The sequence below is a fragment of the Scyliorhinus torazame genome, chromosome 9, assembly GCF_047496885.1.
Source record: "Scyliorhinus torazame isolate Kashiwa2021f chromosome 9, sScyTor2.1, whole genome shotgun sequence".
Taxonomy (NCBI): domain Eukaryota; kingdom Metazoa; phylum Chordata; class Chondrichthyes; order Carcharhiniformes; family Scyliorhinidae; genus Scyliorhinus; species Scyliorhinus torazame.
In genome coordinates, this window is record NC_092715.1 from 22,031,773 (window position 1) to 22,057,926 (window position 26,154).

Sequence of the window (26,154 nt, forward strand, 5' to 3'; positions counted from 1 at the left end):
TAACTTGTAGTAGATATTGTGTTTCCATGTTGAGATAACTCTTGTATACGTAAATAAACCATCTTTTGAACTAACTAACTGGTTGTGTGGTCATTTGATCGATATAAGGGAAAGGCTTGTAGTTCACCGAGATAAATAAATAGAGCAACATTATTGGCGACCTCTGACGGGACTCGATTAGAAGTGACTTTGTCACTCCGAGAGAACCCACAAACGTTGAATCCAATTGCAAGAAAGAGAGGGTGAGGCTTTGGAGATTGCACTGGAATTCCGGGCCCAACAGGAGTGCAGCGCAGAGATTAGGAAGAACACAGAGGCGGAAGTTACTAAATTCTACGCCCTGGACAGTGAGGGTGACTGTACAGAAGCCTCGGATCGGGACGGAGTGGGATCTGGAGAGGAGGGAGATCCTTTGATTGGCAGGATGGACCGCAAGGGAGCAGCGCCTTACCATATCTGGGTGTACAAAGCTTTCGGTGCTCCCGGAGTCCAGCAGGCACGAGGTCGCATGGCCGTTGATTTTCACCATCGTCGACGCAGTGGCCATGTTGTGCGGGCGAGATTGATCCAGCGTCATCGAAGGGTGGCGAGCATGTGCGGTTCTGATCTCGGAATGTCCGGAGACCCTGTGGGGACAAGATGGCGGCGTCCATGGTGCGCACATTGCGTGGTCGGGATAAGATGGCAGCGCCAATGGTGCGCACATTGCGGGGTCGGGACAAGATGGCGGCGCCCATCGGGTGCATCGTGGCCGAAGGGGGACAAGATGGCGCCACCCATTGGCCGCACATGGCCCCGGGAGGAGAAGATGGTGGCTCCCATTGTGCATCTGGCGTGGGGGACGGGGCGATAGCGGGCGCGATTGCAGCGATTGCCCGGGCCTGGCACACAGCCGTGAAGTTTTGGCGGGGGTTCTTCTGCTGACCGCAGAAGTAGCAGCAGGAACCCCCGGGGTGCGTAGATCGGCATGCGGCGCAGGCGTATTGGGATGACAGGGCCCCGGCTGAGGAGGTCGGCGGCGGCGGCCAGGAGGGGTAGGAAGGGGTAGAAGGGTGGGCAGAGCGGCGGGAGGGGTAAAATTGCACATTACGGGATGCGACCGTCATGGAGAGCGCCAAGGTTTTCGTCTCCGCCAGTTCGAGTGTGGCCCCTTCCAGTAATCGTTCTCGGATGCAGTCCGACACAATCCCCATCACGAAAGCATCGCGCATGAGGAGGTTCGCGTGTTCGGCAGCCGTAACGGCCTGACAGTCACAGTCCCGGATGAGTGGAATTAGGGACCGGCAGAAGTCTTCGATGGACTCACCAGGTAGTTGCGAGCGGGTGGCGAGTACATGCCTGGCAAGAGCATGTTCGCCTTCTGTGCGTAGTTTTCTTTGAGGAGTTCCATTGCTTTCGTGTAATGAAATGAAATGAAATGAAAATCGCTTATTGTCACAAGTAGGCTTTTTGTGGCGTCTTGGATCAACGGGAACACGCTGGAGCTCAGTCTGGAGTATAGGACGTTAATCTTCTGAGCCTCCGTTGGCACGGGGTCCGTGATGTTGATGTTGGCCTCAAAACATGCTAGCCAGTGAGTAAAGTCTTTTCTGGCATCGGGCGAGTGCGGATCCAGCTGCAGGCGATCGGGCTTAATTCTGATATCCAGTCTGTGGAGATATCTGACTTCAATAAATTGATGCGCGATCAATTGCACAAAGACTAAAGTTGGGTATAACTGTGGCTTTATTACAGTCAGGTGCGTGGCCTCCTGCTGCAGCTGGTGAAATGGCAGGGCAATGGAGGTCATACATATTTATACCGTTCTTAGTGGGCGGAGCCAGCCAGCAGGGGCTACCGGCGAACCTGTAGTGCAGGTCCTACCTTACATCCCCTAATACAGTGGTTCACCACAATCCAATTACTTCTAGTAATTGCAATAATCTACAGTGTCATTCAGACACTCCGACTCCGTAAATGGCGAGCAAAAACCTCCCGCTCCCCGATATATACAGTCCGATCCCCCTTGTTTGGAATTCAACAAAATTGAACTCATGTAACAATCGCTGCTAAAAATAAACCATGTACCTCTTTAACTTTATTAGGATGCTGCTGTTTTTCATTTTGTACTGAATATAAGTTCTTTGATATTCACCAGCAGCATGAGAGTAGCTTAGATAGCGTTAGCTAGAGATCAACTGTGCGGATAAATGAAACGTTATAGTGACCTAAATTATAGTAACCGTTAGAGATTAATTAATTTATGAATGTATTAATGGAATATTAGGTAAATGTCCAAAACCATAAGATAGAGTAGAACCTTGCCTTGATCAAGGGTGACCGGGCCACTAAGGATGAACAGGGATCAATAGTGTGATCCACCACGCTTCGCGTTCAGGAACAAAAGGACGGAATGTAGCCATCTAAGATGGCCACCTGCAAAGAACCATGGTGTTATAACCTGCCTACTGACGATTGGCTGGGGACTAATGACTATCCCACAATCCTATGGGAGTATGAACTTCCCCAATGAGGGGGGCGGAGAAACTCCTACTATAAATAAGCTGGCCAGTCCAAGAACCAGCAGGAAGGAGAAGGTAGCAAGGGAAGTTACTGCTACTGTTATGTATATATTGTTATAGTAAATAAACGTTATTATTTTGTATCCTTAAAACTCGTGCTGGATTCTTCGGGGCCCTTACAAAACTGGCGACGAAGGTAAAAGTGAATAGCTGTCTACACTGCTGAAGCCACCTCCCTGGATTTTTGTTGGATACAGGTTGGAAGTTGTTTTCTATTATACCATGCCTCTGTACGGACGTTTGGATGTTTTTGATGCTGCGCTGGAAAGCTGGAACCAGTACACACAACGGATGCGTTAGTATTTCCGGGCAAACAATATCACTGAAAACGAGCGCCAGGTGGTCATATTGCTCACCGCCTGCGGCCCGCATACGTTTGGGGTGATTAGGAGCCTTACGTACCCAGCTGCGCCGGACACCAAAACGTTTGACGAACTTGTGAATATAGTGGGGCAACACTTTAACCCAACCCCGTCCACGATAGTCCAGCGTTACCGGTTTAATACCGCTGAGAGGACCCCTGGAGAATCCCTTGTCGATTTTTTATCCAGGCTACGCGGGATTGCAGAATACTGTGACTATGGTGAGACCTTGTCAGAAATGTTACGCGACCGTTTGGTTTGCGGTATTAACAATGCGGCCACCCAGAGAAAGTTGTTAGCGGAGCCAACATTGACTTTTCAACAGGCAATACAAATAGTCTTGTCCCGAGAGAGCGCAGAGCGAGGAGTACAGGAGCTACAGGGAATGGAAGTGCATGCCTTGGGGCGCAAACCTTTCCGCCCAAAAACGTCCCCCCGCACTCCTGCGGTACCTTGGGCGAGGCAACGACCAGACCGACGCCAGTGGCCATCGGACATTCCTCCCCGAAGGGAGCCTTCTCCAGAGCCAATGGATGAGGAGCCATGTCCGTGTCAGACTTGTAGGCGCCGGCCCCGTCGCGGACGGCGGTCCTGGGGACGCCAGAGGCGCCGTCGTTCCGACCGAAACTGGGACCAGCCCAGGGGCCGTAACTGGGACCAGTCCAGAGGCCGCACCTTCCATGTGGATGAACCTGCGGCGACCACTCCTGAGGACGTGGAGACGGAGGACGACTGCCTGCAGCTGCATTGTGTGGCAGCTCCCCGTGTGGCCCCCATTAAGGTGACAGTACGGGTCAATGGCCACCCGCTGGAGATGGAGTTGGATACTGGCGCAGCGGTCTCCGTGATCGCCCAGAGGACATTCGACCGCATCAAGCAGGGTATACAGACCCTTACATTAACTGACTCACAGGCCAGGTTGGCCACCTACACTGGGGAACCACTGGACATTGCAGGAACTACAATGACCCCTGTTGTTTATGGATGCCAGGAGGGGCGTTTCCCACTTATCGTAGTGCGTGGCCATGGGCCCAGCCTGTTGGGTCGGGACTGGTTGCGCCATTTGCGGTTGCAATGGCAGCACATCCTCCAAACAGTTTCTGGAGAGTTGACTGAGGTGCTAGGACGATACCCAGACGTATTCCAGCCTGGTTTGGGGAAAATAAAAGGGGCCGTAGCCCGTATCCAAGTTGAACCAGGCGCCACGCCGCGCTATTTCCGGGCGCGCCCAGTGCCTTACGCTTTGCTCGAGAAGGTAGAAGGGGAGCTCACTCGTTTGGAGAGTTTGGGTATTATCAGGCCCGTCTGTTTCGCTGACTGGGCAGCACCAATTGTACCAGTAATGAAGCCAGATGCCACAGTTCGCTTGTGTGGCGACTATAAACTTACAGTGAATACAGTTTCACGACTCGACCGATACCCAATGCCTCGCATAGAGGATCTCTACGCGAAACCTGCAGGCGGACTCTCATTCACAAAATTAGATATGAGTCACGCCTACCTGCAGTTGGAGCTGGACCCTGCCTCCCGACCATATGTAACAATTAACACACACCGGGGCCTGTATGAATATACACGGTTGCCCTTTGGAGTATCCTCTGCCTGCGCAATTTTTCAACGTGTTATGGAGGGCATTTTGAGAGGTTTACCACGTGTGGCTGTCTACCTAGATGACGTGTTGATTACAGGGACGTCGGAGCAAGAGCATTTGGAAAATCTGGAGGCTGTCCTTAGATGCCTTTCGGAGGCTGGAGTCCGTTTACGTCACACAAAGTGCGTATTTCAGGCAAAAGAAGTAGTCTACCTAGGTTATCAGGTGGACCGCGAGGGTCTGCACCCCGTCGCAGAGAAGGTGCGTGCAATTCAACATGCCCCCACCTCGACTGACACTTCGCATCTTTGTTCTTTTCTCGGTCTCGTAAACTACTCCGGGAAGTTCCTCCCCAATCTGGCAACTACGCTGGCCCCCTTGCACCTGCTGCTAAAGAAAAATCACACCTGGGTTTGGGGTCAGCCGCAAGAAACCGCTTTCCGGCGGGGAAAGCAACAATTGTCGTCGTCTGGGTTACTAACCCACTATGATCCGGGAAAACCTTTGCTCGTCACATGTGATGCATCCCCGTATGGTATTGGGGCTGTCCTGTCCCACAAGATGGAGAACGGGGCCGAGCGACCGATAGCTTTCGCCTCCCGCACATTGACTGCAGCGGAGAAAAAGTACGCGCAGATCGAGAAGGAGGGCCTGGCAGTGGTTTTCGCGGTGAAACGCTTCCACCAGTATGTGTACGGCCGCCATTTCACTATCGTGACTGATCATAAGCCCCTGCTGGGACTCTTCAGAGAGGATAAGCCAATACCGCCCATTGCTTCTGCACGGATCCCGCGCTGGGCTTTGTTGCTTGCTGCATATGAGTATTCTCTGGAGCACAAACCAGGTACGCAGATAGCAAATGCCGACGCACTGAGCCGATTGCCTTTATCGACCGGCCCCATGTCGACCCCCACGACCGGTGAGGTGGTCGCAAACCTAAATTTTATGGACACCTTGCCTGTGACGGCATCACAGATCCGTGAGTGGACCCAGACGGAGCCAGTCTTGTCAAAGGTTCGGCACATAGTCCTGTATGGTGGGCAGCATAGACAGCTCCCAGGCGAGTTGCGGGCATTTTCCTCCAAGCTGTCAGAGTTCAGCGTGGAAGACGGCATCCTCGTGTGGGGGACACGTGTGATTGTCCCGGAAAAAGGCCAGGAGCTGATATTATCAGACTTGCACAATGGGCATCCGGGCGTGACCAAGATGAAAATGTTGGCCCGGAGTTATGTCTGGTGGCCAGGCCTCGACACCGACATTGAGAAGGTGGCCCAAAACTGCTCCATTTGCCAGGAGCATCAGAAGCTTCTGCCGGCCGCGCCCCTACATCACTGGGAATGGCCAGGGCGGCCTTGGGCACGCTTACATGCAGATTTCGCAGGCCCTTTTCAGGGATCCATGTTCCTTCTGCTAATTGACGCCCAGTCCAAATGGCTGGAGGTGCATAAGATGCAGGGGACAACGTCCTGCGCAACAATTGAAAAAATGCGTTTATCATTTAGCACGCATGGCCTCCCCGAGGTGCTGGTCACGGATAATGGCACTCCATTCACGAGTGAGGAGTTTGCTAGGTTTACAAAGATGAACGGCATCCGCCATATCCGCACTGCCCCTTACCACCCGGCTTCAAATGAGTTGGCAGAACGTGCAGTGCAAACATTCAAAAGAGGCCTAAAGAAGCAGTCTTCCGGATCAATGGACACGAGACTGGCTCGGTTTTTGTTTACGTACAGGACCACCCCCCATACAGTGACTGGGGTAGCTCCCGCAGAACTCCTAATGGGCCGGAGACTTCGCACCCGCCTTAGTATGGTCTTCCCGGACATTGGCGCAAAAGTACGCCGCACACAAGAACGGCAGGGACCGGGATAGTCTCGGCATCGTCCGATTCGGCAGTTTGCGCCCGGTGACCCAGTATTCGTGCGGAATTTTGCTGGTGGTGCCCAATGGGTTCCTGGTGTAATCTTTCGCCAAACGGGCCCTATATCGTACCAAGTGCAAGCCCAGGGTCGTCTCCAGCGAAAACATGTAGACCACGTCCGGTCCAGAAGATCATCCCCGCAAAAGATTCCCCGCCCCCGGAGCTCAGTTCAACAGCGGCAAAGACCAGAAACAAGGGAAGGTAGTCCTCCAAATCTTCCACTGGTGCCTCACTCGAAGCCTGCGCAGGTCGTGACGGGACCGAATGGGGATAGAGACGCTGACATGACGGAGGCAGCAGACTCTGACTCCGAGATGGAGACACAGGATGAATCAGAGGGGGAATCCTCGGGTCCACAGGCCGTGGATGTACAACCGCGCCGTTCATCACGGAAGCGTCAGTCTCCGTCTCGTTATACGCCGCCTGATCCAGCGCCGCGTGCAAATGGCGTCCGGCCTGCGGCCAAACGAGTTTGACGCCTTCCTTCGCCAGGGCCTACGGCAAATTCCTTGGACTTTGGGGGGGAGGGATGTTATAACCTGCCTACTGACGATTGGCTGGGGACTAATGACTATCCCACAATCCTATGGGAGTATGAACTTCCCCAATGAGGGGGGCGGAGAAACTCCTACTATAAATAAGCTGGCCAGTCCAGGAACCAGCAGGAAGGAGAAGGTAGCAAGGGAAGTTACTGCTACTGTTATGTATATATTGTTATAGTAAATAAACGTTATTATTTTGTATCCTTAAAACTCGTGCTGGATTCTTCGGGGTCCTTACAAAAAATGGGAATTATGGTCAACCCAGGACTCAGACAGATACACAGCCTATGTGTATCTAAAACACACGTAACCAGACCTGACCGAAATCCCCGCTTGTTTACATTTCAATGGCCCATTTTCCCAGGACAATAGAACTCCAATCAAATAACCAGTACAGCCACAGACTGATCGATGCCACTCCCTTGCTCAGAAAGCACAACTGCCAAGGTCAATGACCGCTAAGGACCCGCCCAGCTACCAAGGCACCCGCCCCTTTATTGGCCGAAATCGAAGAGAGTGATCAGAGCCCTGTCGAACTGTTGGGTCCAAGGTTGAGGACCGCCCCAAAGAGTGCAAAATCCCAGAGGGAGAAAAGAGGGCACAGCCATGTGTTCTGTCTCTCTTGGATCCGGCCTGTGCCTATCCAATTGCAGCAGGAACAGCCAGCTAAGTTGAAGACCAACGATCGCTACCTGATGGATGAGTCCAGCAGAGACAGAGCCACTTTCTTCGAACCAGCCAAGTGAAATCCAGATAAAGGCCTTTATCCATTTGCACAGTGCCGGTCACCCTGAAGTTAAGTATAGGTTATTGTAGGTGATAGGTGTAGTTTAACTTGTAGTAGATATTGTGTTTGCATGTTGAGATAACTCTTGTGTATGTAAATAAACCATCTTTTGAACTAACTAACTGGTTGTGTGGTCATTTGATCGATATAAGGGAAAGGCTTGTGGTCCACCGAGATAAATAAATAGAGCAACAGGAGGCTCTATGTCCTCTGTGGTTGTCCTCTGGGTAGGGTGACACCTTGACACTGCTGATGCCACTTGGGCACTGTAGCATTGCCAGCTTGGCACCCTGGCAGTCACCTGGGCACACTGGCAGTGTCACCCGAGTGCCAGCCTGGCACTGCCAGGGTGCCCAGGTGGCACTGCCAGCCAGGGTCGTTCCCGCTACAAGCACTGGGAACAAACCCGCCAAACCTGCCCAAAACTCTTTTTTTGTTCAATCATGCCCATTACGCAATGCCCTTTCAAATGGCACAATAGATATGTTTTGTAATTTCACTGATATTTTTGGAAGATGTACTGTCAGTCTCATTGTTCTTTCTCTCTTGTAATTCAGGTTCCCAGAAGTACCTATGAGCCTCCCAAAGAGCAGCAACTTCTGGAAATACTTAAGAAGAGAAATCGCCACAGGGCAGAGGTTTGGTCACTTTTGTTTTCTTTCTCTTGCTGAATGCATGACCGATTGCTGGTGTATGGTTCCATCGATACAATCCATGCTCCACCACCTCACTATTTATAGGTCAATCCAAATGGCAGGTGCAGGCAAGGTATTGGGCATCAGCCAACATCCTCACACTCTCATTCCCATCAATGGTCAGTGAAGAACAGCAATCAATGAGAATTTGCCCTCCTTACCTCATTGGCAATTATATCAATTGCAGTAATGCTCACCTGAGTCTCAATGAGATCTGCTGACCAGGCATTGAACCCAAAAGAACATAGAAAATTACAGCGCAGTCCAGGCCCTTCAGCCCTTGATCTTGCGCCGAACTGTGAAACCAATCTAAAGCCCATCTACACTATTCCCTTATCATCCATATGTTTATCCAATGACCATTTAAATTCCCTTAATGTTAGCGAGTCCACTACTGTTGCAGGCAGGGCATTCCACGCCCTTACTACTCTCTGAGTAAAGAACCTACCTCTGACAACTGTCCTATATCTATCTCCCCTCAATTTAAAGCTATGTCCCCTCTGCTAGCCATCACCATCCGAGGAAAAAGGCTCTCACTGTCCACCCTATCTAATCCTCTGATCATCTTATATGCCTCAATTAAGTCACCTCTTGACCTTCTTCTCTCTAACGAAAACAGCCTTAAGTCCCTCAGCCTTTCCTCATAAGATCTTCCCTCCATACCAGGCAACATCCTGGTAAATCTCCTCTGCACCCTTTCCAATGCTTCCACATCCTTCCTATAATGCGCCGACCAGAACTGCACGCAATACTCCAAATGCGGGCGCACCAGTGTTTTGTACAGCTGCAACATTACCTCATGGCTCCGAAACTCAATCCCTCTACCAATAAGAGCTAACACACCGTATGCCTCCTTAACAACCCTCTCAACCTGGGTGGCAACTTTCAGGGATCTATGTACATGGACACCGAGATCTCTCTGCTCATCCACACTACCAAGAATCTTACCATTAGCCCAGTACTCTGTATTCCTGTTACTCCTTCCACAATGAATCACCTCACACTTTTCTGCATTAAACTCCATACTGACGAAAAATATTCATTTAGCACCTCTCCTATCTCCTCGGACTCCACGCACAACTTCCCACTACTGTCCTTGACTGGCCCTACTCTTACCCTAGTCATTCTTTTATTCCTGACATACCTATAGAAAGCTTCAGGATTATCCTTGATCCTACCTGCCAAAGACTTCTCATGTCCCTTCCTGGCTCTTCTTAGCTCTCTCTTTAGGTCCTTCCTAGCTAACTTGTAACTCTTGAGCGCCCTAACTGAACCTTCATGTCTCATCTTTACATAAGCCCCCTTCTTCCTCTTGACAAGTGATTCAACTACTTTAATAAACCACGGTTCCCTCGCTCGACCATTTCCTCCCTGCCTGACAGGTACATACTTATCAAGGACACGCAGTAGCTGTTCCTTGAACAAGCTCCACATTTCCATTGTGCCCATCCCCTGCAGTTTCTTTCCCCATCCTATGCATCCTAGTTCTTGCCTCATCGCATCATAATTGCCTTTCCCCCAGCTATAACTCTTGCCCTGTGGTATATACCTATCCCTTTCCATCGCTATAGTAAACGTAATCGAATTGTGGTCACTATCACCAAAGTGCTCACCTACCTCCAAATCTAATACCTGTCCTGGTTCATTACCCAGTACCAAATCCAATGTGGCCTCGCCTCTCGTTGGCCTATCTACATACTGTGTCAGGAAACCCTCCTGCACACATTGGACAAAAACGGACCCATCTAAAGTACTTGAACTATAGCGTTTCCAGTCAATATTTGGAAAGTTAAAGTCCCCCATAACAACTACCCTGTTACTTTCGCTCCTATCCAGAATCACCTTTGCAATCCTTTCCTCTACATCTCTGGAACCTTTTGGAGGCCTATAGAAAACTCCCAACAGGGTGGCCTCTCCTTTTCTGTTTCTAACCTCAGCCCATACTTCCTCAGTAGACAAGTCCTCATCAAACGTCCTTTCTGCCACCGTAATACTGTCCTTGACTAACAATGCCACCCCTCCCCCTCTTTTACCACCTTCCCTGAGCTGACTGAAATATCTAAACCCCTTGTTTAATGTTCCTTGTTTCAATGGTTCAAGCTATTCTTCAAATAGATTCAGCTGAGCCTGTTTTCAGAGCCAATTAATGGACACCTGAATCTGGAGAGTTGAAGATCACTGTAAATGGATCTTCCAGCCTCATCAGCCAACTTGGGAAAAGCTGCCGTGCCGGTCACATTTCCACAGGTAGCTCACCCCATAGGCTACTAGTGACCCTCAGGTAAGGCCTAGGAGGGGGTGTAGAAGTGAGGAATGGGGAGGGGGACAATTGTCACTCCTGTGAATATGGGGGAGCACTCCTGCTCCGCAGGGTGGGAAAACAATTGCAACAGTTCTCGTTGTTCATCATGGGACCTTGGAAATCTTTAGACCCAAAGACTGTTATGCTCAAAGGGAACTGATTTCTGGAAGTGATTCTTCAAAATACATTCAGCTCCTAATTAAGTATTCCAGAGGGCTAACACCGTGATGTCTAAAAAATGGATCCCGTGAACTTGTAATTGCTCAGGTGATTGCCCCCCCCACCAGATTGCAATGCTTTGTACTGGAAAAGGCATTTAAGAGCATAAGACATAGGTGCAGAATTAGGCCACTCGGCCCATTGAGTCTGCTCCGCCATTCAATCAGGGCTGATATTTTTATCATCCCCATTCTCCTGCCTTCTCCCCATAACCCCTGATCCCCTTATTGATGAAAAACCTATCTATCTCTGTTTCAAAGACACTCAGTGATTTACCATTTCAACCCAACAAAGCCATCAGGGGAACCAAAGGATCAACACTTTAAAGATCTAATACATTAAACGGGGAAACAGAAACACTGTGAGATACATTATGGTTCAGCAAATAAAGGATAGCTCTCACTTGATACACAAGGAAAGTGTGTAATATGTCTTTTTTTAAAAATGTTTTTATTCTCCATTTACACATTTTCCTTCAGAATTTACACCCCACCCACAGACAGTAAACGGTAACAAATACAAAATCAATCCCCTTAACACAAACAACGATCCCATCCTCCCACGACCTCAAACAACGGCCCACCTGTCAATATATGCATCCAATAAAACAAACCCTCCCACGGTGGAATCAAAAAACGAAGGAGAAAAAGAAAAACGAGTCCAGGACCGCACATGGTCACCATTACCCTATAGAGTTTCCCCCCCCCCACCACCGCCACCACCACCACCACCAGGCTCAACGCCATCCAACCTCTGACAGAGTACCGTACATGATACCCAAGAGTTGTAAACACCCCCCTGATGTGTTGGGTGTTCTGGATCACAAACAGGTCACCAACACTGGAAGTGGTGCAACTCTATTTTATTATAAGGTTAACTATATTAACATACTTGAACTGTAGGTAAATGCAATACCAGCTTTAACTTTTGACCCTTGCCTAGTCCTAACCAGGTGATGCACTCAGCACATGGTGAATGTCTGTGTTGCAGGCTGTGAGCTCTGTGCTCCGAGCTGGCTGCTACTAGAATGAGCTTGAACTCTCCTGTCCCCTGTCTTTATAGTGCGTGTGCTCTCACTGGTGATTGGCTGCAGTGTTCTGTTGTAGCCACCTAAAATGGCTGATTCCCTATTAATTTGGCCAAAACCCGATATAAAATGGCTAACCGAAAAGGCTGATGGGAAAAGCAGCCAACAGGCCACAAACGGACAGCTGCAGACAGGATAGCGTATTCGGCTCTGGGGAAGTCGGCCCAGATCGATACCTACGACTATTAGCAGCACATCAACACAGACATCTGCAGTTTAATCGGCTATCCCCGGGAACAATTGCAACATATTAGCAATTGAATGCCGGGCTAGACCTCTCGGCGCCTGCAGTGGCCGAAACAAAGACAGGTGAACGACCACCCCCCCGATCAAGGAATCGCCCCATTATTGGAGCAAATCAAACCCAGTGATTGGGAACAAGTCCAATCACTTGGGACTCAGGGTCAAGGGCCGCCCCGAGAGGCGGGAAACCCCAGGCCCTATAAATTGAGGGGCCAAGTTCAGATCTCGCTCTCTCTCCCTTCTTCTCCTGCTCGCAACCTTCGCAAGAACATCGACCAGAAACAGTAAGTCTGACTCCAGCGATCGCTACCCGATACAGATTCCTAGCCATCGACCCGTATCAGCCTTTTGAATCCCACAGGCCACATCCAATTCGATAAACCATTTGTTTCCCTGACCTGGTGGGCCATCCCCAAAAGTTAAGTATTGGCCAGTAGTGGTAGGTTTTGATACAGATAGAAGGATTATTGTGTAAGTATTGATTGCTGTACATAATAAATGACCGTTGGTTTCAATCTTACTAAGCGGTGTGCTGACTTATTAATCATAACTCAAGCTTGAACCACGTGGCGGTATCAGAAAGATACCTGGCGACTCGTGAGCAAAGGTGACATAATCAGAGCTAATAAAACTAAGGCTAAAAAGAGCAACATAATTGGCGACTCCGCCGGGACCCGACATAGAAGTGGAAAACCACTCCGGGAGAACCCCAGAAATTTGAATAGAATCCAATTGGAAACCAAAAAAAAACCCACAAGTGTTCAAGCGGTTCTGGTTAATAATTCACAATTCGGAAGTGTGTGTATGCATGCGTAACTAACAGGGTTATAAGGTAAAACTGATAGATTTTGTTGCGTCAAAACTGTCGGAAGTTGGTATTTTCAAAAATTAGCGCGAGCCGTACCCGCATCTACGACACCACCTTAGCCCCCCTGTTCCAAATTTGAACGTAGCAAGCAGATAAGAGAGATAGCCATGCAGGCAATGCAACGCCTCATGAACCCCGAAGAATTTGGGGTTGCACCAATCAGCAGCATTAAAGTGGGACAGTGTCCCATTTGGGAAGTGGAAATTCGGAAATTTCCACAGGGCAAAGGATGGCCCGTGTGGAGCGGTTACTGTAATAATGACGACTCAGGTCCCGGAAGTATAGGGCATACTTGGAGGGAGAACATGAGTGAAATTCATAAGAAAAGCTTAGCAAAAGCGCGCAAGCCGATGGCAATCGTGTCCTGTATGGCACAATTGTGAGGCACAGAGGAGGTCGTCAGGACGCTCCGAAAAGAAATAGAAGGCATACATCGAATGAGTAAAATTGATGTATGCGAGATGGAAAAAGAGAACCTGGAATTGAAAAGGCAGTTAGAGGCCAAGGACGAAGAGGTGGCTGACGCCAAACGGGGTCACCAGTCTTGTCTGGCGCATTTAAGCAGTTTTCAATCCCTGTATGAGAAGGCTTATCAGGACACGCAGCGTGCAGTCCTGGTTAAGAAAGAGACAGAGAAGCAGGTGGAGACGCTACAGAAGCAATGTAGTGATCTCAAGGCAGCCTTGAGAGCGCTCCACGCTGCAACCACGGAACAAAGGCAGAGTACCTTAGACCACGCAAAGTGCCGAAAGCAAATTGCAGACCTGCAATCAATGCTTTCTGTCCAAAAGGGATTCCAAGACACCTTTGGGGAAAGTTTAGAACAGGAAGACGGCCCTGATTGGGAAGAATTGCAGGAGACAGCGCAGAGATATGTTCAGGGAACATGTGCGCAGGGAAAGCCCCAAAGGAGGAAAGCACCCCCACCCCCCACACAGCAGGTAATACAGGCTCCCATGAACCCTGTAACAACCCACCGCACAGCATGAGCAGACGAGGCAGAAGTCTTATATTCCACCCCCCTCACAGTGACCCAACTACAGGACGCGTGTGCTAAAATCACACCGTTCCTGCCCGCTTCAGACCCACACCATTTCTTTGCCACCGTCAAACACCAGGCGACCTTGTACGACCTGGATGAGAAAGAGCAGGTAAAGCTCACGGTCCTCAGCTTAGACCCATCGGTCGCAGCAGCCCTTCCCGACCCACAGAATGTAGGAGGAGGCACCCTTGCAGAAATGCATACTTGGATCCTGGATACGATCGGGTATAACCGAGGCGACCCCGTAGATGGCCTAAATAAGTGCAGACAGAAAAAGTCTGAACACCCCACAGCGGTCGCAAGACGCTTGTGGATTCACTTTGAAGCCGTTTTCGGAAGCGTAGACCGTGCCCATTTGTCCGCAGACAATATGGCCAAATGGACCCGCATCCTTATCTCCCATGCCACGGAAGCAGGACAAAATGCCTGGAGTAATTATGACCCCTCGGAGGAGGCTCATAATGAGAAGTGGGTGGTCAAAAGATTGTCCCGCGTTTGGGAACAGTCGGCTCGCAGTAAACCCGCTGCTAGAACCCCTGAGGAAAAACAAGCCGCCGCAGACGTGCAGGCAGTAAGAACCACTCTTCATAACCCCGCCTGGGTAAACGAGGGAAAGAGCAGCCCCCCAGCAAAACCGCAAGAATGCGACAATTGCGGACAATTGGGACATTTTGCCCAAGAATGCAAGGCCCCTAAAAAACCACAGAGAGCCCAACAGACAGGCACTCTCAATAAGAAAAAGGCAGAGCCCATACATAGCGTTAGCGCCCAGTCCGATCAGACAGACTTGACCGGAACGGACTGACGGTGTACAGGCTCCCCCCAGTTGGGTCTGCGATACCCTTTGGGATAGGTCAGGACGACCCGTAGTCGCAGCGAAAGTTTTTTAAAAAATATATTTTATTGAAAATTTTTGGCCAACCATCACAGTACATTGTGTATCCTTTACACAGTAATATAACAGTATAAATAACAATGGCCTGTTTTATAAACAAAAAATAAATAATATATAACAAAAAACGAAAACTAACTCTAAATGGCAACTGCCTTGTCTCAGATAAACACTCTCCAAAAATATGATTTGACAGTCCAATATACAATTAACTATAGCAACAACCTATACATATTATACATATAAATTAACGGACCTGAGAGTCCTTCTGGTTCCTCCCCCCCCCCCCCCCCCCCCCCGCCCCCCTGGGCTGCTGCTGCTGCCTTCTTCTTTTCCATTCCCTCTATCTTTCTGTGAGGTATTCGACGAACAGTTGCCACCGCCTGGTGAACCCTTGAGCCGATCCCCTTAGGACGAACTTAATCCGTTCCAGCTTTATAAACCCTGCCATGTCATTTATCCAGGTCTCCACCCCCGGGGGCTTGGCTTCCTTCCACATCAACAGTATCCTGCGCCGGGCTACTAGGGACGCAAAGGCCAAAACATCAGCCTCTCTCGCCTCCTGCACTCCCAGCTCTTCTGCAACCCCAAATATAGCCAACCCCCAGCTTGGTTCGACCCGGACCCCCACTACTTTCGAAAGCACCTTTGTCACCCCCACCCAAAACCCCTGTAGTGCCGGACATGACCAGAACATGTGGGTGTGATTTGCTGGGCTTCTTGAGCATCTCGCACACCTATCTTCCACCCCAAAGAATTTACTGAGCCGTGCTCCAGTCATATGCGCCCTGTGTAACACCTTAAATTGTATTCGCCTGGCACACGAGGACGATGAGTTTACCCTACTTAGGGCATCCGCCCACAGCCCCTCCTCAATCTCCTCCCCCAGCTCTTCTTCCCATTTCCCTTTCAGCTCATCTACCATAATTTCCCCCTCGTCCCTCATTTCCCTATATATATCTGACACCTTACCGTCCCCCACCCATGTCTTTGAGATCACTCTGTCCTGCACCTCCTGCGTCGGGAGCTGCGGGAATTCCCTCACCTGTTGCCTCGCAAAAGCCTCAGTTGCATATACCGGAATGCATTCCCTTGGGGCAACCCATATTTCTCGGTCAGCAATCCCAGACTTGCAAACTTCTCATCCACAAACAGATCTTTCAATTGTGTTACTCCTGCTCTTTGCCATATTCCAAATCCCCCATCCATTCTCCCCGGGGCAAACCTATGATTATTTCTTATCGGGGACCCCACCAAGGCTCCCGTCTTTCCCCTATGCCGTCTCCACTGTCCCCAAATTTTCAAAGTAGCCGCCACCACCGGGCTTGTGGTGTATTTCTTCGGTGAGAACGGCAATGGGGCCGTCACCATAGCTTGTAGGCTAGTCCCCCTACAGGACGCCCTCTCCAGTCTCTTCCACGCCGCACCCTCCTCTTCTCCCATCCACTTACTCACCATTGAGATATTGGCGGCCCAGTAGTACTCACTTAGGCTCGGTAGTGCCAGCCCCCCCCTATCCCTACTGTAAAAATCCCTTCCTCACTCTCGGGGTCTTCCCGGCCCACACAAAACTCATGATACTCTTTTCAATCCTTTTGAAAAAAGCCTTCGTGATCACCACCGGGAGGCACTGAAACACAAAGAGGAATCTCGGGAGGACGACCATTTTAACTGCCTGCACCCTCCCTGCCAATGACAGGAACACCATGTCCCATCTCTTGAAGTCCTCCTCCATTTGTTCCACCAACCGCGTTAAATTTAACCTATGCAATGTACCCCAATTCTTGGCTATCTGGATCCCCAAGTAATGAAAGTCCCTCGTTACCTTCCTCAACGGTAAATCCTCTATTTCTCTGCTCTGCTTCCCTGGATGCACCACAAACAACTCACTTTTCTCCATGTTCAGTTTATATCCTGAAAATTCTCCAAACTCCCGAAGTGTCCGCATTATCTCTGGCATCCCCTCCGCCGGGTCCGCTACATATAACAACAAATCATCCGCATACAGAGATACCCGGTGTTCTTCTCCTCCTCTGAGTACTCCCCTCCACTTCCTGGAACCCCTCAATGCTATTGCCAGGGGCTCAATCGACAGTGCAAACAATAATGGGGGCAGAGGGCATCCCTGCCTTGTCCCTTTATGGAGCCGAAAGTATGCAGATCCCCGTCCATTCGTGACCACACTCGCCATCGGGGCCCTATACAACAGCTGTACCCATCTAACATACTCATCTCCAAAACCAAATCTCCTCAGCACCTCCCACAAATAATCCCACTCCACTCTATCAAATGCTTTCTCGGCATCCATCGCCACCACTATCTCCGCTTCCCCCTCTGGTGGGGGCATCATCATTACCCCTAGCAGCCTCCGTATATTCGTATTCAGCTGTCTCCCCTTCACAAACCCAGTTTGGTCCTCGTGGACCACCCCCGGGACACAGTCCTCTATCCTCATTGCCATTACCTTGGCCAGAATCTTAGCGTCTACATTTAGGAGGGAAATAGGTCTATAGGACCCGCATTGCAGCGGGTCCTTTTCCTTCTTTCGGAGAAGCGATATCGTTGCCTCAGACATAGTCGGGGGCAGCTGTCCCCTTTCCTTTGCCTCATTAAAGGTCCTCATCAGTAGCGGGGCGAGCAAGTCCACATATTTCCTATAAAATTCAACTAGAAATCCATCCGGTCCCGGAGCCTTCCCCGCCTGCATGCTCCTAATTCCTTTCACGACTTCCTCTATTTCGATCTGTGCTCCCAGTCCCACCCTCTCCTGCTCCTCCACCTTAGGAAATTCCAGCTGGTCCAGAAAGCCCATCATTCTCTCCCTCCCATCCGGGGGTTGAGCTTCGTATAATCTTTTATAAAATGCCTTGAACACTCCATTCACTCTCTCCGCTCCCCGCTCCATCTCTCCTTCCTCATCCCTCACTCCCCCTATTTCCCTCACTGCTCCCCTTTTCCTCAATTGGTGGGCCAGTAACCTGCTCGCCTTCTCCCCATATTCGTACTGTACACCCTGTGCTTTCCTCCACTGTGCCTCTGCAGTACCCGTTGTCAGCAAGTCAAATTCTACGTGTAGCCTTTGCCTTTCCCTGTACAGTCCCTCCTCCGGTGCCTCCGCATATTGCCTGTCCACCCTCAGAAGTTCTTGCAGCAACCGCTCCCGTTCCCTACTCTCCTGCTTTCCTTTATGTGCCCTTATTGATATCAGCTCCCCTCTAACCACTGCCTTCAGCGCCTCCCAGACCACTCCCACCTGGACCTCCCCATTATCATTGAGTTCCAAGTACTTTTCAATGCACCCCCTCACCCTTAGACACACCCCCTCATCTGCCATTAGTCCCATGTCCTTTCTCCAGGGTGGGTGCCCTTCTGTTTCCTCCCCTATCTCCAAGTCCACCCAGTGTGGAGCGTGATCCGAAATGGCTATAGCCGTATACTCCGTTCCCCTCACCTTCGGGATCAACACCCTTCCCAAAACGAAAAAGTCTATTCGCGAATAGACTTTGTGGACATAGGAGAAAAACGAAAACTCCTTACTCCTAGGTCTGCTAAATCTCCACGGGTCTACTCCTCCCATCTGCTCCATAAAATCTTTAAGCACCTTGGCTGCTGCCGGCCTCCTTCCAGTCCTGGACCTCGACCTGTCCAGCCCTGGTTCCAACACCGTATTGAAATCTCCCCCCATTACCAACTTTCCCACCTCTAGGTCCGGGATGCGTCCTAGCATACGCCTCATAAAATTGGCATCATCCCAGTTCGGGGCATATACGTTTACCAAAACCACCGTCTCCCCCCTGTAATTTGCCACTCACCATCACGTATCTGCCCCCGCTATCCGCCACTATAGTCTTTGCCTCAGACATTACCCGCTTCCCCACTAATATAGCCACCCACCTGTTTTTCGCATCTAGCCCCGAATGAAACACCTGCCCCACCCATCCTTTGCGTAGTCTAACCTGGTCTATCAGTTTCAAGTGCGTCTCCTGTAACATAACCACGTCTGCCTTAAGTTTCTTAAGGTGTGCGAGTACCCTTGCCCTCTTTATCGGCCCGTTCAGCCCTCTCACATTCCACGTGATCAGCCGTGTCGATTAGCCATCCCCTTTTTCCAGCTCCTCCCCCGGTTCCCACGCAGCTGTGTCCCCCCCAGGCGGTGCCCCCCCGCCCACCCCACCCCATACCAGCTCCCCCCTCTCCCCAGCAGCAGCAACCCAATAATTCCCCCCTCCCACCCCCCCTGCTAGATCCCCCACTAGCGTAGTTACACCCCCCATGTTGCTCCCAGAAGTCAGCAAACTCTGGCCGACCTCGGCTTCCCCCCGTGACCTCGGCTCGCACCGTGCGACGCCCCCTCCTTCCTGCTTCCCTATTCCCGCCATGATTATCATAGCGCGGGAACCAAGCCCGCGCTTACCCCTTGGCCCCGCCTCCAACGGCCAACGCCCCATCTCCTCCACCTCCTTTCCTCCCCCCACCACCACCTGTGGACGAGAGAAAAGTTACCACATCGCAGGATTAATAACATAAAACTTCTCTTTCCCCCCTTTTTACCCCCCTCTTCGCCCCCCATACTCGCCCCACCACTTTGTTTCAAACATTCTTTTTAATAACCCGATCATTCCAATTTTTCTTCCACGATAAAAGTCCACGCCTCATCCGCCGTCTCAAAGTAGTGGTGCCTCCCTTGGTATGTGACCCACAGTCTTGCCGGTTGCAGCATCCCGAATTTTATCTTCTTTTTGTGAAGCACCGCCTTGGCCCGATTAAAGCTCGCCCTCCTTCTCGCCACCTCCGCACTCCAGTCTTGGTATACGCGGATCACCGCGTTCTCCCACTTACTGCTCCGAGTTTTCTTTGCCCATCTAAGGACAATCTCTCTATCCTTAAAACGGAGGAATCTCACCACTACGGCTCTAGGAATTTCTCCTGCTCTCGGTCCTCGCGCCATCACTCGGTATGCTCCCTCCACCTCCAGCGGACCCGCCGGGGCCTCCGCTCCCATTAACGAGTGCAGCATCGTGCTCACATATGCCCCGACGTCCGCTCCCTCTGCACCTTCAGGAAGACCAAGAATCCTTAAGTTATTCCTCCTCGCGTTGTTCTCCAGCACCTCCAGTCTTTCCACACATCGTTTATGGTGTGCCTCGTGCATCTCCGTCTTCACCACCAGGCCCTGTATGTCGTCCTCATTCTCGGCAGCCTTTGCCTTCACAACCCGAAGCTCCCGCTCCTGGGTCTTTTGCTCATCCTTTAGCCCTTCGATCGCCTGTAATATCGGGGCCAACAGCTCTTTCTTCATTTCCTTTTTGAGTTCTTCCACACAGCATTTCAAGAACTCTTGTTGTTCAGGGCCCCATGTTAAACTGCCACCTTCCGACGCCATCTTGGTTTTTGCTTGCCTTCCTTGCCGCTGTTCTAAGGGATCCACCGCAATCCGGCCACTTTCCCCTCCTTTTTCCATCCGTATCCAGGGGGGATTCCCTTCTGGTTTACCGCACAGTGTTTTTAGCCGTTAAAATTGCCGTTGGGGCTCCTATTAAGAGCCCAAAAGTCCGTTCCACCGGGAGCTGCCGAAACGTGCGACTTAGCTGGTCATCGCCGCACCCGGAAGTCCGTCGCAGCGAAAGTTAGGGGACAGCCGATCGAGTTTCTCTGGGAGACAGGAGGGTCCCGCACCACCTTAAATTCCTCCACCCTTGGTAAGGACTCGTGGCCCACTACAGCCACTATCACCCTCAGCGGCTTCACAGGCCACTCACAGCAGGGACACATCACAACCCCTGTACCCATCCAAATCGGAACCATTAATACAAAACACCCCGTAGTTTGAGTCGACCTGCCCCCAACAGCAGAGCACATTTTGGGGATCGACTTCATGAATCCCCACCACCTCTCTTTCGATCCAGTCAACCAGTGTGTCTGGAAGATGGCGAAATCCGCTAGAGCCCCCGCAACGCTCAATATAGGGGACTATATGAACAAAATTAGCGCAGTAGGCGAGTTTTGGTTCAACCCCACCACCCTCAGCACGGACCGACAGGTTAGGGCAGTCAGGCAAAAAAAACAGGGCAGCATTCGCGACCCACAAACATGACTGTGGACGGATGACTGGTTCCGTACAAATAACAGGACCGGACCCTAGACCCCAAAAGCAGTACGGATTCCCCCTAGAAGCAGAGGGAGAAATCCTAAAGGTTATAGAAAGTTTATTAGAGCAGGGCGTTTTAAGATCGGTAGCCTCAACTAATAATGCCCCGATTTGGCCAGTAAGGAAGCCCGATGGATCATGGCGCTTGACCATTGATTATCGGGATCTCAATAAAGTCACCCCCGTAGCAGCCCCCACCGTTGCAACAAGTCCCGAGACCATGCTCAAACAGGGACTCCATGCCCGATATTTCACGGTTTTGGACGTCAGTAATAGATTCTGGTCCATTCCATTGGCAAAGGCGTGCCAGTACAAATTTGCCTTCACTTTCCGAGCGCAGCAATACACGTGGACATGCTTGCCACAAGGATTCCACAACTCCCCCTCCATTTTCCACCGACAGCTGGCAAATGGACTAGCGAAGATTTCTCGCCCCGAATGTCTGGTACAGTATGTGGACGATCTACTACTGCAGACAGACACTAAGGAAGAGCACATTGAGCTTCTGTCCGAACTCCTGGAATTGCTACATTCCATTGGCTGTAAAGTCAACCCCAAAAAGGCCCAGATATTGGAAGAAAAGGTGGTATATTTGGGTACTATCATCACACACGGCAAACGCGAGATCGAGCACAAAAGAATTGCCTCGATCGCTAAATTGCCCCTTCCCCAAAACGTTTCAGCCCTCCGGTCGTTTTTAGGACTGGTTGGCTACTGCCGAAACCACATTGACGGTTTCGCCATCAAGGCAGCGCCCCTCTCAGAGCTCTCAAAGAAAGGAGCCCCCTGGGAATGGCTTCCGCAGCATACGGATGCTGTGAAATCATTAAAACAGGCGCTCATAGCCGCCCCCGCACTACAAGTTCCCGACCCGCTTTCCCCTTACGCCATAGAGGTAGCGACCACAGACCGCACCCTTTCAGCCGTGCTCCTGCAGGAACAGCATGACCAGCTAAGACCCGTGGCTTATGCCTCCCGAATTCTAGATGCTGTGGAGCAGGGATTTTCAGCCTGCGAGAGGCACCTGCTCGCAGTTTTCTGGGCAGTCCAGTACTTTTCATACATTACCGGACTGAACCCCATCACCATTTTGACCGAGCACACCCCCACCCAACTTTTACTAGACGGACAACTTAAAGACGATATCGTCAGCCAAATCCGCGCTGCTAGGTGGACCCTTCTCTTACAAGGACGGGATATCACAGTCAAACGGACCAACACACACACATACTTAGCGGACAATCTACAGTACCTCGGAACCCCCCATGAGTGTGAAATCATCTCGCCCCAGCATAATACAGGCCCCTTTATTGCGAAAACACCCCCCAGAAAACTAGCCACTCCATCTCAAAGCCCCCCCTCACCCGGACACGTGTGATCCCATTAGGATTTATGTGGATGAATCTTCCACAGTCCTGGATGGGCAACGCATAACAGGTTGTGGGATTTATGTGGAGGACGCGCAGGGGCGCGCCCTCGAGGAAATCACATTAAAATTACCCGGACATTTAGGCGCGTAGGCAGCAGAGCTTGCGGCCATCACTTACACTATAGAGCACCCCGATTCCTTCCCCAGCCCAGCAGACATATATTCAGACAGTCTATACGTTTGCAACAGCCTCACCGAATTTCTACCCCTCTGGGAAACAAGAGGATTTGTTTCCGCGGATGGGAAACCCCTCCCCTCAGCCCCATTACTCCGCCATATTCTGAAAAAAGCCAAGGACAGGACTTTTGGCATTATAAAGGTCCGCAGCCACCATCGTTCCTCCCCCCCTGGAAATGTAAAAGCCGACGCACTGGCAAAGGCAGGATCCAGGCATGGGTATTTTTGGAAGCCCCCCGAAAGCGCCCCAGTGAGTGCGCCAGTGAGTGCAGTTCAGGTCACGCAGACTAGGATCGAAGATCTAGTAGAGGCCCAGAGGCAGGATAGCACTCTCACTGAGATCGTGAAAGGGAAGTTTCCAGCCTCATACGAGAGGTACAGAAATATGATAATCACACATGACGGTGTGGTGTTGAAAGACACCCTTTATGTAGTTCCGAAGCAAGATCGGAACCAATTAATCTGTTTATTCCATGACGGTCATGGACACCAGGGAATCGATCCCACCGCAGCCCACCTCAAACAGCTTTGTTGGTGGCCAAATCTCAAAGAGGATGTATCCCATTACATTGAGAATTGCCTCATCTGCGCACAGAACAACCCAGATAGATATGCCAAAAAGGCACAACTCAGCCACACCCGACCCGTTAACGGCCCCTGGACTAACCTCCAGATCGATTTTATAGGTCCATTGCCCCCTTGCAGGAATGGCTATAAATATGTTCTGGTGGTCATAGACACTTTGACAAAGTGGGTGGAAGCATTTCCAGCCCGCACCAACACCGCGAAAACCACATCCAAAATCCTAACCCACCACATTTTTACAAGATGGGGACTCCCCCGCAGTATTGAGTCGGACCAAGGTTCTCACTTTACGGGACAGGTCATGCAGAACGTCCCCACGATATTTGGCATAACCCCAAAATTTCACATTGCGTACCACCCACAGTCGAGTGGTATAGTGGAGCGCATGAATCGGACCCTAAAAACCACCCTTAGAAAAATGGTCCAGCAGAACAACACCACTTGGTATTCTGTCCTACCCTTTGCGCTGATGTTTTAGCATAACACTGTTTCCACCTCCACAGGTTACACCCCACACACCCTCATGAACGGACGCCCCATGAAAGGGACAGAGTACTTGTTGGGTTTAGACCTGACCAGCCCTGAAGTTACGGCCCTCACCCACGAGAAAGCCGTTGAACAATTACTTGTAAATGTAAAAACGGCTCAGTTAGCAGCCGCTGTTAAATTGGGCACTAAAAGAAAACAGAGCAAGGCCTGTTTTGATAAGGCAGTGCATGCAACGGAGTATAATATAGAACAACAAGTGATGTTGTCTGTGTATAACCCCAGCACATTTCTGTCTCCGAAATACTCGGGTCCGTACTCCATTACGGATAAAGTAAGCCCATCGGTATACAAAATCAAATACCAAAATGGTAAGACTGCGTGGTTTCACATAAACCAGTTAAAGGCTTATGGAGCACAGTCAAACCACGCCCACCACATCATGCTTGACGCAGCAGACCAAACCCCGCCCACAGCCAACGTGACCACGCCAACCCCCACCACGTCCAGCCCAGACACGGACTCGCCCCCGACTCCACCCTCAAAATTTACACTCCGCCCCGGAACGCCCACAGACTGCAGCAGCAGAGACAGCGACTGTGACTCTGACGACAGCCACAGCACGCCTCCCTACTATCCGGGACCCACACCCAGCGACTCCAAGTTCAACTCCAGTGATCACTTCCTCATCATTTTCTTAAACAAACCACACCACCGACCACCGAACCACACGGCCGACCCCGACTTTGTCCCCACACAACTTGACAAACGCCATTGGCACCGCGACAACTCCTACAGACTCGTCCGCAACGACGAAAGCAACCCCAACTCATACCACGCAGCCCTCTCAACATTAATTCACTCCAGAATTTGGCACCCGGGAGAAGGGGACGACCTTGAGTCAGACCCCCAATCCGCCAACCCCTTTCCGACCCTGTTCGCAACAGAGAACTGAGGTGTCCACATGATGATTTAAAGGAGACACTTGGCGAAAAGTGTTGTCCTTCCTGATGGAACCTGCAGGATGTTTTACGTTGTTTGTATGTTTGTTTTAGTGTTGTTCGTCCGACAGGAGAATTTTTCTCACCGTCACACACCCATTCACCTGAAACTTTTTAGCTCTTTCCAACACCCCCACCGCGGCCAGACGCTTGTTCAGCGGTATCAACTTGTCCACAGATACCACAATGGTACCAACTTGTCCACAGATACCTGGTCAACAGACCAGACGCTTGTTCAGCGGAACTAGCTTGTCTGCAGACACTTTAGCTGATACCTGTTCGGGTACCAGACTCCCGTTCTCATTCGAGGGTAGAAGCACAGCACTAGCTTTTCAGCTGGCACTGGTTCAAGTGCCAGATGCCCGATCTGATTTGACGGTAGAATCACAGCAGCAACCCCACCATGATGACTACATTTTTGCCCGTTCCTATCGGTTGCTCAGGCAGTGGAGAAACGGCGTGAGACCCGCCCTGCCTGGGAACCCCCCGCTGGTCAAAAACGCTCGGGTAGGGGACATACGGTATTGGTAGCCGTCCTACCCGGGGACTCCATCCAAATCTTACCCGTCGCGGCCCATACGCACCTCATTCGACCTTTTCCTTTCAAAACAGTTTTATTTATTTAGGCGACCCTTGGGTTGCTGCCTCATGCTATTTACATCCAGGAACATTTGGATGATAAACTTAGCACTGGTCCACCATTGGGAAGTGTGCCGTGTCCTAACATCTGTTTTGAAAAATAAATAAATGGGGGAGTCACATTTAGTGACCAGTTATAAGGGTTTAATTGGCCCCAAGAAGGACAGACACACTAACATACCGGATATTATACCAAGGTAGTTACAGATACTATGCTTGTTTTACAGAACTCCAGAAGCTCCAGGACCGGAGGAAAACAGAACACGAGGAAAGAAAAAGAAAGAGGACAGCCATGAGGACTTCTTTCATCGTGATCAAAATTTTCATGATGAACATTTGGTTGCGCGGGAACGCGCCTCCAATTACTCCAAACCCCCCTGCCGTTAATGTTTCACTGCCCCGCAGTACCGAGGGCCCAGTCACCAGCCACGCTGCATTATCCTGGTGTGCCAAGTTCATAACTTGGTACTCCCTGTCGTACGTAATTGAAGCACTGTTAGCGTTGGCCATACTCTGCTGTGCAGTGCAGACTATGCGCCTCCGCAAATGGAGAAGGAGAGCGTACCGTGCTCGAACC

General features: G+C 50.8%; 1 protein-coding gene across 2 annotated transcripts in view; it reads left to right on the forward strand.

Annotated features, from left to right (window-relative positions):
• cfap99 (cilia and flagella associated protein 99) overlaps nt 1–26,154 on the forward strand; it is a 366,971-nt gene that overhangs the window by 155,018 nt on the left and 185,799 nt on the right. For both annotated transcript variants that reach the window (XM_072515683.1, XM_072515684.1), the window contains one exon: nt 8,322–8,402. In XM_072515683.1, the coding sequence (XP_072371784.1) occupies nt 8,322–8,402 (81 nt within the window). The remainder of the gene's footprint in view (nt 1–8,321; nt 8,403–26,154) is intronic.